Here is a 17449-nt window from a genome sequence, read left to right on the forward strand (position 1 = left end):
CTTGATGATATGATCACTGGTGTCGGGCATCAAGGGTCACCCTGACGTCGTGAGCTGGATCAACTGGGGTCCGAGAATGAGAGAGAAGACACATCGAGGAGCGGAGCCAACATAGCTGTATAGGAGTCTGAGAGTAAGAGGGAAGGGGAAGGAGTCTGAGATTTTAGGACAAATTCTTTCCCCTCCCTTTCCATGTATGAGGTCCCCTTCATATATCATGTAAATTCCAACCTAAATTTTAAATAGCCCTTGCCATATTGCTTTGCTTCAGTTAAACTCATGCATTTTTTGAACTCAGGCATATTTAATCACACAGGTATCAAGACTATTCAATGGATAGGGCATAAAACACATGTACAGCTAATAAAAGAAGCTCCATGTTTACGACAAATTCCATGTCATATCTTGCAACTTAAAGAACATGAAACTAACCCTGTATATATTTGCTCAATCTGGTAATGGTTCGACCAACGTATCAACAAAGTTTATATATTGATCTTAGGAAAAAGGAAATAAAGCTAGAGATCATAGGAGTATAATCAGGGAAACTGGAAGTACCTGCAAGGAGGGGCAAGAGTTTTGAGTTGTTACATTAGACGACCAACATAATTAGCTCGGGGGTATTTGTTCTTCAGCTGTGGCCACTGCACGAATAATTGATCAGCCATCCGTAGTTTGTAAAGAAGCAACCCGCTCAAAGATAGCCTTCTGACTCTGGTCTTCACTAAATTGGACCAGAGTAGCAAAGCGTAGTTACGGTTTCGGTTTCGGTCTTCACTAAATTGGACCTTCGCTCCGGGTACCACCAGATCTGAATGCGACGAGAAGACATTTTTAAAACGGCTTTTCGGACCCACGATGGCCACTACGAATTCTTGGTGATGCCATTTGGCCTAACCAATGCTCCATCAACATTTCAGGCGGCGATTGACATACTTGGATTTTACATGGTTTTAGAGGGTGGTTTTGTATTAATTTGAGCATATTTCGTCTATTATTAGGCGTGTTTTTATCTACTTCTCTATTATGTTGGTATGCTGACCATTTTGTTAAGAATGTGTAGAAAAATGTACAAAATATGTGGATGTGCAGTAGCCTTGGTTTGAGACAATATTTACTGGAGATTTTGAAGTCTAATTAGCCCCTAATTCATACCAATCTCTTCATCTTCGAAAGATCTTCGTGTGGGTATCTCGCACGCCTCAATCGGAGTTCGGTAGAAGAAGTTATGGCTGTTATACGAACACTGCGCTGTCCAGAAAATCTCACGCGGCCGGGTGAATTATTACCCTATAATTCCACCCGGCCGGGTGGCGTAATCATGCCTGCGAGATTCCAGAGAGTACCAAAGAAGTCCCACCCGGCCGGGTGAATTTTCAGTGGATTAATTCCACCTGGCCGGGTCCGTCAGTTTGGCGTTTTTTAGAGCTGAAACGCAATTTTTTTGAAGAAAAAAAATAAGAAGGAAGAATTAGGTCAATTCTATTCATTCTCTACAAGCAACAAAACACTCTCTCTCTTTGTGAAGAACTCTTGGAAGAAGATTGAAGATTCAAGCTTCAATTCCTCCGCCAATTGCGATTCGCATCATGATTTTCACTGTTTTTCCCTTGTGTCTATTTGTTTTCTACCATGAACATGAGTAGCTAAACATCTTTTATGTAGAATTCTTGGTGAAGATGCATTGATTTATAGTTTTAATCCAATTGACTTCGTTTTTGTCTTGCTCTTGCAATTGTTTGAATTATTCTTGTGTTTTTTCCTAACAATTGCTTGATCACCAATTGGGAGTGTAGGGTTTCTTAGAATAATCGGGAGATGAAATATTTAACCTTGAAAGAAGAATTATTCACACCTTAATTCAATAAAACTCGGGAGAGTTGAGGTTTTGAGTGGGATCTTTAATCTAATCGAACTATTAGGAGTTAGGTCTAAGAATTAGAAGGGGACTTCAATTATTACACCTAATCTACGGATTTCTCACCTCGGGAGGGAGTTTAATCTATATTTGTGGTTGATTCAACAATTCTGGAGACTTTAAATGGTAAATCGGTTTCAATTGGGTTAGGCTATGAGTTGTGCATCGGATCCTTGAATTCTGCATATTTCTCTATCATTTTCTACAACTTGCTTCTTTGTTTTCTTGTTTAAGTGCTTATTTTAATCTCTATTTTATATGCTTTTAGTAGTTGTTAGTTTAAAACCAAAATTCTCGATCGTCTGGATAGTAGTTGAAATTGGTTCGTGGTACTTAGGTTTACACTTAATTGTCTCTGTGGGATACGATATACTCTTGCTTGTTATTTGCTACAATAACCCTGTACACTTGCAGGTATTATTTGGGTAAAATAAAGTTGAGTCAGCGATGAAACGGTATTTTCAAGCCATTGCTCAGGAAATCGATAATAGTGTTCTTTGATGACATTTTAGTATATAGCCCGGGTTCGGCCACTCACGCTGATCACCTGCACGCGGTATTAAGCATTTTGGCGGAAAACAGGTTCTTTGTAAAGGCTTCCAAGTGCGCGTTTTGCTGCACGACTGTGGAGTACTTGGGCCATTTAATAACGGACGGATGTTGAAGGCGGATCCAGGAAAAATAGAAGCAATGGTGGTTTGGCATGTCCCGACAACGCCAAAACAGCTCAGGGGCTTCCTCGGCTTAACCGGGTATTACCGCAGGTTTATCGGGCACTATGCCCGAATTGCCGCCCCATTAACTGACACTTTAATGGACATCCCTGGGATGTACTTAAGTGAGTTGGCTTCCAGGTCTCTGGTTCAATTTGAAATTCAGCTTGTGTATGATGTCGGAAACAAAACTTCAAGATATGGTTCATGCAAACTTCATGAAGTAGTACTAGAACTATGTTTGAAATTGGGGAAAATGGAGGATTTTGGTGTGCAGAGTTTGGAGTATCAATGTGGAAAACTTAGTACCTTAATACGGGAAGCTTCCTTGCATATAAAAATATAACATTTGGCTATCCATTTCAGGAGTGAAGTTGAACATGAGCCTACAGTCGCTTGTGGAGAAGATACTAGCGAACATTGCCTTTTACATATGGATGCTGCTTTGGAACTTCTTAAAAGTAAAGCATTTCCCCGTGACAACATTCCAGATCAGTTTTTACTTATTTATTTATTTATTTATTTATTATTATTATTGTTGTTGTTGTTTTTTTATTTTTTATTTTTATTTTATTAAAATGGAGTGGACCTTTATACCAAAGTTGATTAGTAATAGTAGTACTAAACATAGGGGTATTTAAAGAAACGGAAATTGTTTGTGCGGTTACTGTAAAAATATAGTACTAATATTAAAGGTAATATTACAAAGATTTTGAAGGAATTTGATAGTAATATACACTAATATTAGTACTCATATACTAAGAGTTGTGATCAATGTCGAACCATTTTTAAAGACCGAAACAGAGACTAAATTCGGATCATCCATTTTTCTTAATCTTGTAGTTAGGATTAATTTACAACTAATTTAATATTTTATTTAATAAATACTTTTTATTAATTTTAGTTTTTTATTAATTTTTTTTAAAAAAATTATTAATTTTTTTTAATTATTAATTTTTTTTAATTCAATAAAAACTCACTTGAATAAATAATGAACTATATTAACTACATAATGAACGTATGTTATGAAGTAAATTTTCGCATTCATTACATACCGAATTCACTTCAACTAAAAGATAATTGTGTCATAGCACATTATGAAATAATAAACTAATGGAATGAAGTAATAACATGATTGGATGAAGTAATAACTAATGGAATGAAGTAATAGCATGACAGGATGAAGTAATAAGTTCATTACTACTGCTTGACGTTTAACACAGTTAACATTGTATTTCAATAAAATGTCATATTTACTTCATTACTAACATTCATTTTGTTCATTATTTATTGAATATAGTTCATTACTACCGCTTAACGTTTCACACTAAAATTTGTTGTATCATTAATGTATTTCAATAAGACGTCAAAATTGACGTCGCTGAGCTTTACTTAAGTGAGTTGGCCTCTAGGTCCATTATTTGGTGATTGTAGTTCATTATTTACCTCCGGCATGTTTTTATCGAATAAAAAAATTAAAAAATAAAAAAAAAGTTTTTATTGAATAAAATATTAAATTAATGTAAATTAATCCTAACCCTAAAATGGATGGCCCTAATTTGGTCTCTAGTTCAGTCTTTAAGAGTGGATTTGTGGATAATGAGACTTCATATACTAATATTCGAAGAATGTTGTGTTGGTATTGATTAATTCCAATTATTTTTTTTAATATATTGTCCTTTCGTCTGCTATTAAGAGTCTCATTTCTTAGCTGCACGGATTTTAAGAAATGTTAAAAAAGTGATTGAAAAAGTTAATAGAAAATGAGTCACTTATATATATTAGTTTTAAATGAAATGTGAATGAAATAAATTAATGGAATGTGAGACTCTATTACCATTTATGGTAAAAGTAAAGCATGGCTCATATTTGCGAACAGACTAAGACGAAAAGCAAGACTTCTATTTTGCGGACAGATAGAGTAAAAGAAAACAAAAATTGGTTTAATCGACCAGTTCATGGTCAAACTAACCGAGATATTTCTCTGGTTTGTTGCTCCAATAGCTTATAAAATGTAATGTATCAATAGATTTGAAATTGTCGAGAAAATTATGATTAGACAGAGAAAATCATGGTTAGAATAGAAATACAAATACAGGGACAATTACAGAGAAAATGAAATTAAATGTATATATTCAAATACAAAGCACAATATGCCATTATTTTTATATCCGTAATAGTGCGAAAAGAAGACCCGACTTTAACTTGTTAGATAATAGTGGCGTTCAATCTCTCGATCTTTTGACTTAGGATTAGTCAGTTCTATGTTTGTAAATTTACTAATACTCCAATTTCTTATACTCCCTTCATCCCATAGAAATAGGTCATTTGGGGTAGACACGAGTTTTGATGTATAATTGATAAAGTAAGAGTGGAGAAGAAAAAGTAGTTGAAACTGTGCCCATAAATGATTGAAAAAAAAAATTCATAAATGGATATGGATAATTTCTATGGGATGGACAAAAAAGAAAATATGGCATATTTCTAAAAAAAGAAAATATTGCATATTTCTAAGGGACGGAGGGAAAGAAAATATAACCTGAGTTGAAAAAGAAAATATGGCATAAAAAGAAAACATGGCATATTTTGCCAAATATATGTAACAATTTGTAAGGGTTCGTTGTGAAGCTTATTACATGGTAAAATAAGAGAGATAGAAAGAAAAATGGATTGGTGGGAAATGGATCTCACCTAATAGATATGAGAACAATATTTTCTTAGAATGGAGGGTTTCTACTTTTAGGAAAATTAAAAACTGAAGAACGAAAGAATTTCTATTACATTACATACTACATTTCCTAATACACTACTAATAAATTGACAAGTGGATCCTTTTTTATGAAAATAAAAGTTATTTCCAATAGTATCTTACACGAATTGAAATAATTATATTAATTTATGTTAATAAAAAATATAATGGGTCTAATTTTTCAAATCAAGAAAATATAAAAAGAGTCAATTTTTTAGTACATATTTGAGAGAATATAAAAAGGTTAAAAAATTTTGCTTTTATTTTTTATTGTATTAAAATAATTTGGTTTTTAATAGGAGTAGCATTAAACGTCGATTCTGTATACTATAAAATTGAATAACTAGAATACGATAAAACTTTATGATTTAAAGCCTTATATTTTTTCTCTATTATTTTTCTCCTTCACTCTTTTTGCTATTTTTAATCTAACTAACTATATTAACATTTTTCAACAAGAGCGAAATATTTGTGATTATTTTTACTTCACAAATGGAAAAAGATACAAAGTCACAAATATTAACATTTCTCCTTCATTCTCTCTTATTAATCTAACTAACTATATAACAACTGATTAAACCTTTTCATTAACAAGAGAGAAATTAATTATGGTAAAGAGAAAGTGTAATAAATAACTTTTTTGTTTCCATAAAAATGAGATCCATTTGTCAATTGATCTTTATTATTTTCTCCATTAACTCAATATGCAGACTTTGCATTGGAAGAAGGATTTGAGAAAATTGGGAAAGAAATGGTGCAGAAATGTGGGTATTTGCCATTGGCAATTTGTTTACTCGGTGGGGTCTTGAGAGAAAAAAAATCGATTGTTGAGTGGGAATCAGTAAATGAGCACATCAAAGCAGCCATATATGGAGTTGAAGAGCAGATCGATGGAGTGCTTAATCTAAGCTATGAAAGTTTACCCTATTATTTAAAGCCTTGCTTTCTCTATATGGGTATATTCAATGAAGACGAAACCTTAGATGATTCGGATTTATATAACATGTGGATAGCACAAGGCATGATTTCATATGAGAATATTGGAGACAAGGAGGGCAGTACTTTAATGGACATCGCTGAGCTGTACTTAAGTGAGTTGGCCTCCAGGTCTCTGGTTCAATTTGAAATTCGGTTTGAGTATGATATCGGTAATAGAACTGCAACATTTGGTGCATTCAAAGTTCATGATGTAGTACGAGAACTATGTTTGAAATTGGGAAAGAGAGAGGATTTCGGTGGGCTGAGTTTGGAGTATGAAGGTGGGAAACTTAGTACCTTACTACGGGAATCTTCCTTGCATATGAAAATCCAACATTTGGTTATTGGTTTCAGGAGTGAAGTTGAACACGAACCTATAGTCTCTTCGATTAACCAATCTCAAAAATTCGAATGTTTTTCTGTTTCCTCCACAAAGTATGGTTGATCTTCACAAAATTCAAATTGTTGAGAGATCTAGTTATTGTGGGATTCAAATTTGCAAGAGGAAAGTTACCAAGAGGAATCACTAATCTTGTTCACCTTAGAAATTTGCGTTTAGAAGATTGTGAACTCAATAAGCTACCATCATCCATGAGGAATTTGGTATACTTGGATACCCTTGATTTACGGAGATCAATGAATGTTGAAGTTCCAAATGTTTTTAAAGAGATGTTGCGATTAAAACACTTGACTCTTCCTCTTTATGACTTTGAAAACGTTAGAAATTATAGAGTAAGATTGGATGAGGGAGTAAATGAGTTGGAGACTCTACTATGGCTTGATAGTAGATGTCATAAACTTAAATGTATGGGCAGAATGAAGAATCTCCGACAGTTTGCTGCAATAGTACACGATAATGAAAGCTTGTCAGCTATCATGAATGGCATTATGAACTGGAACAAGATACGGGATTGTATTGTTCTCATTGTTGGAAGTTGCGACTTAACAAGTGAGCGAATGCTGGAGAAGGCTTTGACATGTCCCAATCTTTATGAATTGATTATTAATTCAAAAATAGGGAAGGAGCTGGCAGAGTGCGGGAGTGATTTGTTGAGCTCGAAACTTGGTTTTTTGGATTTGTTGGAATCCGAGATTGAGGATGACCCAATGGGGATACTGGGAAAGCTTCCTTGCTTGGTAGTACTGCGATTCAAGGATGACTCATTTGTTGGGGAAGAGATGAGGTGTCCAGCAAACAGTTTTCTTCGTCTCAAGGAGCTAGTATTAAGAGGTTTACCAAAGTTGAAGGAGTGGAGAGTGGAGTCAGGAGCCATGCCCCTTCTCTCTAAATTAACAATCAGAGAGTGTTCTTGTCTAGAGATGATTCCAGAGGGATTGTGTGGCATTTCTACCCTTCAGACTCTTGCAATTAAACATATGCCTGAATTGAGAGAAAGGGTATCACCTTCAGGACAGGATTTCTACAAAGTCCGCCACGTCCCTTCAATTATCATCAAGGACTAGTAGATCTGTACCCAACCAGGTATCTCATTTCATGTTAATCTAGTTTCTTTGTTAGAAATCTTTATCTGCTTCATGTTCTTGTTTCTTTGTTAAACTGACTGGGTTGAAGGCGGTGGCAATGGTGCTCGCAATGTGGGGGTTCGCGTCGTATTCATACATCTACCAGCATCATCTCTATGATTCAGCTTATTGATGAAGAGAATACCTTGATTTTAGTGCTTAAGTCTTCATTAAGTTTGCTTTAAGATTACATACAGGCTGCATTTTGTTTGATAACTTGTTATTATTGATGCTATTCAGCTATTATTAAATAACAATAGTGTTGGGAGTCTACTCTTTCTGGTTATGAACTTTGGCTTGATAAATATGCAAAGTTCAGATGGTATTTTTTTGTAGACTGCAAAGAGAAGTTTGCTACTCCATATTGTATGAGTGTCCACGGTACAACTTCTCTGTATTGCTGAAGCTACATACTTACGAGATGTTGATTATATGTAATTTCTTCTTTTAATTAGGTGGAAGTATGGAGGAGATCATCAATAGAGCATACTTGGATGGACTACATGCTTTTTTATGACAAAGGGGAATCTTCATTGCTGTATGTTTGAATTCCTTGCATTGTGTAGCGATATTGATATTTTGTTTAGAGTATTCCAATAGCAAAGCAGGAAGCCAATAATTATGGAGGACAGTTAACGTAATTAATTATGCAACCCAAATACCCCCACCACTGGCGTTGCAAACTTGCAATCATCAGACTAGTAGATTCCATATTGTAAGATATTTTATTTGAAATTCGATTGTGCTGTGTTGAAGATTAAATTTAAACCAGTGTTAACCCACGCGCTATACTGGAGAAAATTATTATGAATAAATAAAATAAAATAATTGATAATATCATTGCATATATAATATTAAAAAAAAATTAGGAGAAAATACCATTACATAAGTGGCAATATTATTATTAGATTTATATACCTAGTTGTTATAAATATTTTTTAAAATTATAGTTATATATATGTGCTTTTTATTCGTTTGTAGTTCATCATTTTTATTTGCGACGATGTGAATTTTCTATCTGCACTGTTTTTAAAATGTGGATATACTTTTATGAAATGAGTAATAATATAATTATTATATCAAGTTCTAAACTCACATTATATTAATAATTAAACCAATAAAAACTCATATAATTAAATAAGTTTAGAAACTAATAGTTGCATAAAAACAAACGTTAGTTAGAACACTTTTCGACCTCTATATATGTCGCGGCTCCAAGTTAAAATATCTTAAATTACATGTTTCAATTTATTTAATAAATTTATTACTAAAGAAAAATTTATATTTTAAATATATAAATTTTTTGGTTAGTAAATATAAATATGATTTAATAATATATTTCGAGTGTTTATATTTCAAAACAAATTTAATAAAATTCAATAATTAGTTATGACAATTTTATATCACTTATCACCTCAAACATTAGCAAATTCACCGTCAGTTAATTGAGATAGTTGTTGCAAACGGTCAAACCACCTAATCCTCACATTTTGATATTGATACTATAGTTCCTCACTTTTAACAATACATAAATAATAAGTGTTTTAATGCTTGGTTGGATTCATTAAATTAGTATTTGAGTATGTGCACTATCATTTCAACATTTTATTCAAAATTATCGTATCATGTTAGAGTTGTAAAAATTGTCTTGGCTTTATCATATTTTGGTTAAATATTATCGCACTCGATGCATAATTATATCCCGTCATTTTTTAAGTTCCACCAAAAAAAAAATGTTCGAAATTGTAGTATAACGTTTTTAATCCACAAAAATTGAGTAAGACATTTTTGACGATTATAATATGAGTAATTCTCAAATAAAATCATAAAACGAAAGCAATAGAATTAATAATTTACCTATTTTGATATTTTAAGAATACCATATTAGCCTAAGATATTCCAAATTTTGTCTGTTTATATTTATCACATATACGATGAAGTTAATTAACACCTAACACCAAATGTTTGCTATTTGTATATTTTTAGTCCTCTTTTGATAGTTTGCCTGAATAAGATATCAAAAGGTAAAAAAGTCAATTATAAAATTTCGGATATAAATAAAAATTCTTTTACTATAATTTTCGCTCCAATTCCCACTATTTTTAAAATAAAATAAAAAGAGAAAAAGCAATAATAGTAAGAAAAAAAAAATAACCCACCCTAGCAAAACCCCAACAACAAAGCTCAACCGTCCAAGTAACAAATAGAAAGAATTGATCCTTCCATAATTTGATTAGGAAACTAATTTGTAATGATTTTGGGAAATGTTCCTTGAATCCCTAATGCTCAACAAAAACTCAATAACAAATCTCAACCGTCCAAATAACAAATAGAATGAATTGCTCCTTCCGTAATTTGATCACGAAACTAATTTGTAATGATTTTGGGAAATGTTCTTTGAATCCTATGACTTGCGTGATAAAAAAAATTAATAATTAATAATTTTAGATAAATAGCTAAAAAATATATAATAAGATAAAAAATACTAAAACATATACCATAAAATAATGAGAAACACATTCCAAGCTGACAACATTTGATATGTTGTCCAGGTTTGGTCATTTCAAAATCACATACACTGAACTTTGATAACTGATGAAGTTATGTTAGATTGTAGATCATTGAGGAAGATGAATTCTGTAACATTTTTCTTCTAATAAGATTACAATATTAGCAAAACATACAAAAAAGAATAAATTAAATAGATGAATACAAATACTCCATACTCTCATGACCGTAGGAAGTTTCTTAAATTCTGGAAAATACTCACCAATTTCAAAACAAAACTTGGCTATGTTCGTGTCTTGTTTGTTTGGTTGGATTTTTTCATAAGTATTTATAGAGGTTATATCTACGGATTTAAATTGGATGCATTAATTCTCTATTAGTAACGATGTTACATGGTACTGCAACGGTTTTCATTAATTAGTTAAGAGCGTTTTAAATTAAACGTTAATTGTCTTTGGAATCTTTCCAAAATTGAATATCAAATTTAATTAGTTTAAATTAATAAAAATACATAAAATAGTTGACCATTTAAGTAAAAAAATGGCTGCCTAAACTAACGCTCAATTAACACTCATTTAATTAGTGGAATAAAATGGCTGTCAAATTAACGTTCATTTCATTAATGGGAAACTGTTTTAAATTTAACGACATGGAATCAATGATGAAATGTATGGATGTCAATGTAGCCCGCAACCCGTGGGCTGGCCCGAATAGCCCGCCAAATTTATAGAGTTAGGGCCGAACTTTTATAACCCGAAAGAAATCACAACCCGACTAGCCCGCACCCGATTAACCCGCAACCCGTTAGGGCCAGACCCAAAAATCCGATGGGCTGGCCCGAAAACCCGATAAAATTTTTATTATTCCAATTTTTACTCCTAATTCGACACTTCATTGATTGATTTTATAATTATAGATAACTAAAAAAAGTAACTTTAAATTTTATATTAAATATATAAATTATATATTGAATTTTTATTAATATAATAATAGATAAATAAACTAAAAGCTTTAATTCACTAAAAAATTATTTAAATTTCTAAAATATGAATTAAAATTTTACGAACTATCTCAAATATTAGTACTTGATCATGTTTATGATTGAATTTAAGCATATATCTCAAATTTGTCATTATTAAACATTTTACATTTTATGAATATAACTAATTTTCATCATTATTTATGAGATTGATCGCATGTTAATCTTATCGGTAACAACCCGATTAACACGCTGGGCTAGCCCGAAACCCGACCTTTTAGGGTTAGGGTCGAACTTTTATAACCCGAAAGAAATCACAACCCGACTAGCCCGCACCCGATTGACCCGCAACCCGAATAGGGTTGGCCCGAAACCTAGTGGGCCGCCCGATTGACATCCCTAATTACATGATTTACACCAAATAAATTCTCATTAAACCCATAACTTACACATTTTAAAGTAATGACAAAATTTATAAATATTTCAAAATAAGGCCAAAATTCGTCATTTATATATGTATAGATAGATAGATAGATTAAGGGTAATTCTATAAACTTTACTATTTACTAATCATAACTTCTATTTCAAATACTATAAATTTTTTTATATAGCCCTAAAATTAACTGCATTATAACTAATTAATTAATCAAACCTGATTTCACGTGAAATGCCAAAAAATTTAAGCCTCGTAATTAACTGCATTATATCATATGTAAGCCTCGTAACTTCAGCCATTTTTCTCCTGCTCTCTTGTTTCTAGTTTCTTTCATTCCTTATTTCTTGTTTTTTGTTTCATTCATTCCTGTTTTCTTCCCCATTTCTTCACATTTGAGCATTCACCAAACAATCAAAGCTTGGTATTGTTGCAATGGCAGAAGCAGTGGTGTCGATTGCTCTACAAACCATCCGTGATTTGCTATTGGAAGAGGGAAGGTTTTTAGCTGGTGTGGCCGATCAAGTCAAAGAGCTCGAGAGGCAGCTCAAAGAGATGAAGTGTTTCCTCCAAGACGCTGACAAAAGACGACATGAAAGCAGTACCATCTCCAATTGGATCTCCGAGATCAGAGATCTCGTCTACAGATCCGAATCCGCCATTGAAAGGCACGCAGCTTATCAAGTTTCTTCAAAGAGAAGAGGCCTCGGACAGTTCGTCCGCAAATATTCCTGCATTTTGACAGATTGCAGCTCACTCCATCAATTAGGCTCCGAGATTTCTCAAATTACATCGAATCTGGAGAAGATAAGCAAGGATATGCAAAAAAACGGCATAAAAAGAAGCATAGTCATTAATCCAAATGGAGAGGGGGGAAGCTCAGCTGGAAACAACATGTCAAGGAAGACTTTCCCCTATTTGGAGATGGGAGATTGCTTCGTAGGCATGGAGGATGAGGTGGAGCTGCTTGTTCAATTCCTAGGGCAGGAAACAGAGGATCGGATTATATCAGTGTGGGGAATGGGAGGCTCAGGCAAGACCGCAATTGCCAAGAAGCTCTACAACGAGACGACCGAGTTTGATCTCTCTGCGTGGGTTTGCATTACTCAGCAATGCGAGAGTCGATCTGTGTGGGGGGATGTTCTGAGGCAGCTAGAGAATCAGCAGAAGAAGAAGAGTGTTTCAACTTCAATTCTGAACGATGAGCCCGGAATAAGGGAGGAGGTTCCAAGTCTGAGCGACTTTGAATTGATGGAGAGACTATGTGAGATACAAAGAGAGAAGCGATGTCTCATTGTTTTGGATGATCTTTGGGAGCTTTCTCATTGGCATGAGTTGAAGCATCCATTCATTGTCCAAAATTTGCAGAGCAAAATATTGGTGACAACACGGAAACAAAAGGTTGCAGAGATTGGATTGGCAGTGGAACATGGCCTTTTACATATGGATGCTGCAATGGAACTTCTTAAAAACAAAGCATTTCCCCGTGACAACATTCCAGGTTAGTTTTATTTATTTATTTATTATTTATTTATTAATTTATTTATTATTATTATTATTATTATTATTATTATTATTATTATTATTATTATTATTATTATTAAAATGGAGTGGAGTGTTGACTGTGGACTGTATTAGCTTTATGCCAAAGTTGATTAGTACTACTAAACATAGGGGTATTTAAAGAAACGGAAATTGTTTGTGCGGTTACTATAAAAATATAGTACTGATGTTAGAGGTAATATTATAAAGATTTTGAAGAAATTTGATAGTAATATTAGTACTCATATACTAACATTCGAAGAATGTTGTGTTGGTATTGATTAATTCCAATTAATGTTTTTTTTAATATATACTCCCTTCGTTTATTATTAGGAGTCTCATTTCTTAACGATACGGGTTTTAAGAAATGATAAAAAAAGTTAGTGGAATATGAGTCACACTTAAATATATTTGTTTTAAATGAAATGTGAATGAAAAGGGTTAGTGAAATGTATGACTCTATTACTATTTACGGTAAATATAAAGCGAGACTCCTATTCACGGACAAACTAAAATGAAAAAACGAGACTTATATTTGCAGACAAATTGAATAAAAGAAAACAAAAATTGGTTTAATCGACCAGTTCATGGTGAAACTGACCGATTTCTCTGGTTTGTGGCTCCAATAGCTTATAAAATGTAATGTATCAATAGATTTGAAATTGTCGAGAAAATTATGATTAGACAGGGAAAAATCATGGTTGATTAGACGGAGAAAATCATGGTTAGAATAGAAAGACGATTACAGAGCAAATGAAATTAAATGTATATATTCAAATACTAAGCACAATATACCATTATTTTCATATTTGTAATAGTTCAAAAAGAAGACCTGACTTTAACTTTGTTCAAGAATAGTGGCGTTTAGAGCGTCTCTAGTGGGAGGACTTCCTGTACGCCCTTCCCATCACTCTTCCCAAATACACCTCCTGCCACGTTATAAGAACTTCTTATCCTCCTGCCACGTCATAAGGACTTCCTACTGCACAATCCGACCTTCCCATCGCCCTTCCTGCGCGGACTTCCCGCAATTAAATAATTCACAAATTCACAAATATTCAACTTACGTTTACTGAATTAAAATTTCGACATGAATACGGACGGAAAAAATGCAACAACTTCATTAATTTTAAAAAAATTACATATTCACAAAAAAAATACATAGTCATTACAAAAAAATAACCCAAGCTTCAACAAATGTGACCCCCGACTCACTCGTCGTCCCCCGCGTCGCCCCCGTCGCCAATGTCGCTGCCGTCATCCCCGCCGCCAGTCTCGACGCCATCATATCCAATGGGTGGCATCCCAAAATCGCGCCAGATTGTGTCGATGGCATCCTTCAACATCCTCTTGTAGGTAGGATGGGTCGTGTTATACCACCTATGCATGGTCCGTACCAGGTTAGCAATTTGCTGCGCGCGGGCGAGATTGTTGTACTCTGGAGGGGCCTCCGAATGGACCTCGTCGGACCCGCTAGCGCTTCCCCTTGCCATCCGCTGCGCAGTCTTTTGCCCAATCGGGTGAACACGGCGGCGGGAAGACGATGGAGGGGTCGGGATCACTGCCTCGGCTTCGGGGAGCTCGTGCGAACTGGCACTGCTACTATACTCGCCGGAAGCGCTGATCTTCATCCGCTTCGGCCAGCCCGCTTCAACCCCCGCACTAAATTTTTGGGAATTCTTCACCACGAGAAAGACATCCCAATGCTCGAATTCACGGAACTTCAACGACCTGTCGGGGTACTGCTGCATGGCACGGATCTTCACATCCTCCTCAGTCATACCGCTGGTTGCCTGGAGGAGATTGTTTTGGTAGAGGCCGGCAAATCAACTAAGCTTAGGCCTCAACTGCTCCCACTGTTTCGGCATTGCTCGGGACCGTGAGGCTTCCCATCAGCCGGTTTCCATTTGATGTAGCCTTGACTAATGCAAAACCACATTCTATCGATGTGCTGATTATTCCTGACATAGGGATCATTGACTACACGCACCCAGGCCTTCGCAAGCGCGACATTTTTCGCCACAGACCAAACGGTCCTCCTTCCCATCTCCTCATTGTCCTCCTCGGCCCCCGTACGTGAAGAAGAGGCCCGCCCTTTCCCCTTGCCCTTGCCTTTGCCCTTGCCCTTGCCCACTGCCACTGTCCCTGCCTCAGTTGGAGTCTCCCTGACCGGAGATAGCCCCAACTCCTCAAGAGAAAAAGTGTCGATGCCCTCGACGCCGGTGAACTGAGTACCAAGAGGAGTACTCTGGAGGAATCACTAGACAATAAATCCATATATGGACGATAGACATTGTTGACAAGTGTGCACTGCATCATACCGGGCATCATGCCCCTCCCCATCCCCACTGGTGTCATCCCCCCCCCCCCCCCTCCCCCATCATATTCGGTGTTATCCCCCTCATCCCCGCTGGTGCCATTCCCCCTCCCTCTCCCCCGAAGGGGTTGGCAGCGGAAACGTTCACATAAATCGATTACATAATAATCCTGATCTATTTAGCAAATTTTTTAGGCAAATAACATTCGCGCAATTATCACATGTATCATGTTCATAACTCAAATAAATCATGCTTTTAATTAATTAAAACCTAAAACATGCTTTTCTACGGTTTAGCTATTTTACCTTGATGATTCTCCAAAGAATAGAAGAAAGCTAGCGTCTTCTCCACGTGAAGATCTTCAGTACTAAACCATGGATCTTCTGTCTGGTTCCCGGACTGTAAATTGATATCAGTGTAGGCTGATCTCACCAGTATACTAGGACTTAAATAAAGAAGACGGAAAATCTATCCCATGAAGGAGAAAAATCGTCACTCACAGTATAGGAGACGGGGAACGAAAATTTTAAATAAAAATAAGTGTATTTTCTGTCTCCTTTATTCTCCTATTTATATTAAGTCACATATTGAGCCCAACAGAGATCTATGGAAGGTTTTGGATATGGTCTCCTCCAATTAGCTTTTTACTAATTAAATTGAACTCCAATTTAATATAAGCTTTTAATTAGAATATTACGAGCAGCCACTACAGAAGTAATATTGCACTCCCCATCCAAATCTGAAATTATAAGTACTCCGGGTTTCCATTGCTTGATATTTATTTTCCGCGCTTAAGATATAAACATCCATTAATTAATTATTGTCAGCAAGAAATTCTTATTTATTATTCATAGAGTAATCAAACTCCAACTAGCTAGGTTTCGAATAATAAAACCTTATTTCAAGCTCCTCTTGAGGATGTTATCAAACGAGAGTCACCTCGCACACGATTCAACATAATAGCAATCCTAGCACCGTTAGATATTAATCACCACTACCCAATATACCAGGCTTATTGGGTTGCGAAAAATCCGCATCATTTGGTAAGTCAAAGTAGTGCATAATCAATACTGTATGCTCATTGCTAACGTACATTGATTAAGAAACAATAATTTACAAGACCTCGTCTTTCAGTAGATAGCATAAAGACTGTCTCACTGTTAGATCCAATTCAGTGTTATACCACACCAACGTCGACTTATTTTCAGTAAGGCTTAGAAATAATCGGACTAACATTGCAACCTTTCACGATAGGTAGTCTAAGCCTATCTAGGTTGTGAAATTCTTCTTTTTCTTTGTTCAAAACTGACCGTGTTACCTTAAAGTGAACGACGCCCACAACTGGTCTACTAAAACAAAGACTTAGACTTTGTTAAGTTACTTATAAATTTTAAACATGTAATAAACATTCATTAAATGTAAAACATAACAACATTATGACAAAAATAATCTGTTTATTCCTTTGAAAAATAAAATAAGAGTTTTAACAGTATTCAATCACTCGAAAGGTGATTTATAGTATACCAACTCTAACAATCTCCCACTTATACTCAAAACAGCTTTCGAGTATACAAAAAAAATGTGCACTTCGTCTAATTCTCCCACTTATACTGAATGCGAGTTGAGGTCTCGAGCGAGTCGAACTCCCATTCCTTCAACATGGGGCTCGAACGGTTTCACCGCCAATGCCTTGGTAAAGGGATCTGCCAGGTTGTTCTTTGCTGCAATCTTGACCACTTGTATGTTTCATCTCTGCACTATATCTCTAATGATATGATACTTCCTCT

The 17449-nt window shown here is 35.0% G+C and overlaps 2 protein-coding genes across 2 annotated transcripts in view; both read left to right on the forward strand.

Moving 5' to 3' along the window:
* The first annotated feature begins 7174 nt into the window (after positions 1-7174).
* Positions 7175-7822, forward strand: LOC148929458 (putative disease resistance protein At1g58390). Its single transcript, XM_089070038.1, has one exon. It carries the CDS (start codon positions 7175-7177, stop codon positions 7820-7822), a length of 648 nt encoding a protein of 215 aa, XP_088926164.1.
* Positions 7823-12237: 4415 nt separating this feature from the next.
* The window catches only part of LOC125193565 (putative disease resistance protein At1g50180), a 39866-nt gene continuing 34654 nt past the window's right edge, over positions 12238-17449 (forward strand). Inside the window, exon 1 of the mRNA XM_089070079.1 lies at positions 12238-13303. Coding sequence (XP_088926205.1) covers positions 12238-13303 — 1066 coding nt within the window. The remainder of the gene's footprint in view (positions 13304-17449) is intronic.

Source organism: Salvia hispanica, chromosome 4, assembly GCF_029641045.1.
Source record: "Salvia hispanica isolate PSC_SH4W2 chromosome 4, Shi_PSC_v1, whole genome shotgun sequence".
Classification (NCBI taxonomy): Eukaryota; Viridiplantae; Streptophyta; class Magnoliopsida; order Lamiales; family Lamiaceae; genus Salvia; species Salvia hispanica.

Excerpts from the sequence above, each read along its gene's own strand:
- LOC148929458 (XM_089070038.1), top strand. The coding sequence starts at position 7,175 with ATGAAGAATCTCCGACAGTTTGCTGCAATAGTACACGATAATGAAAGC.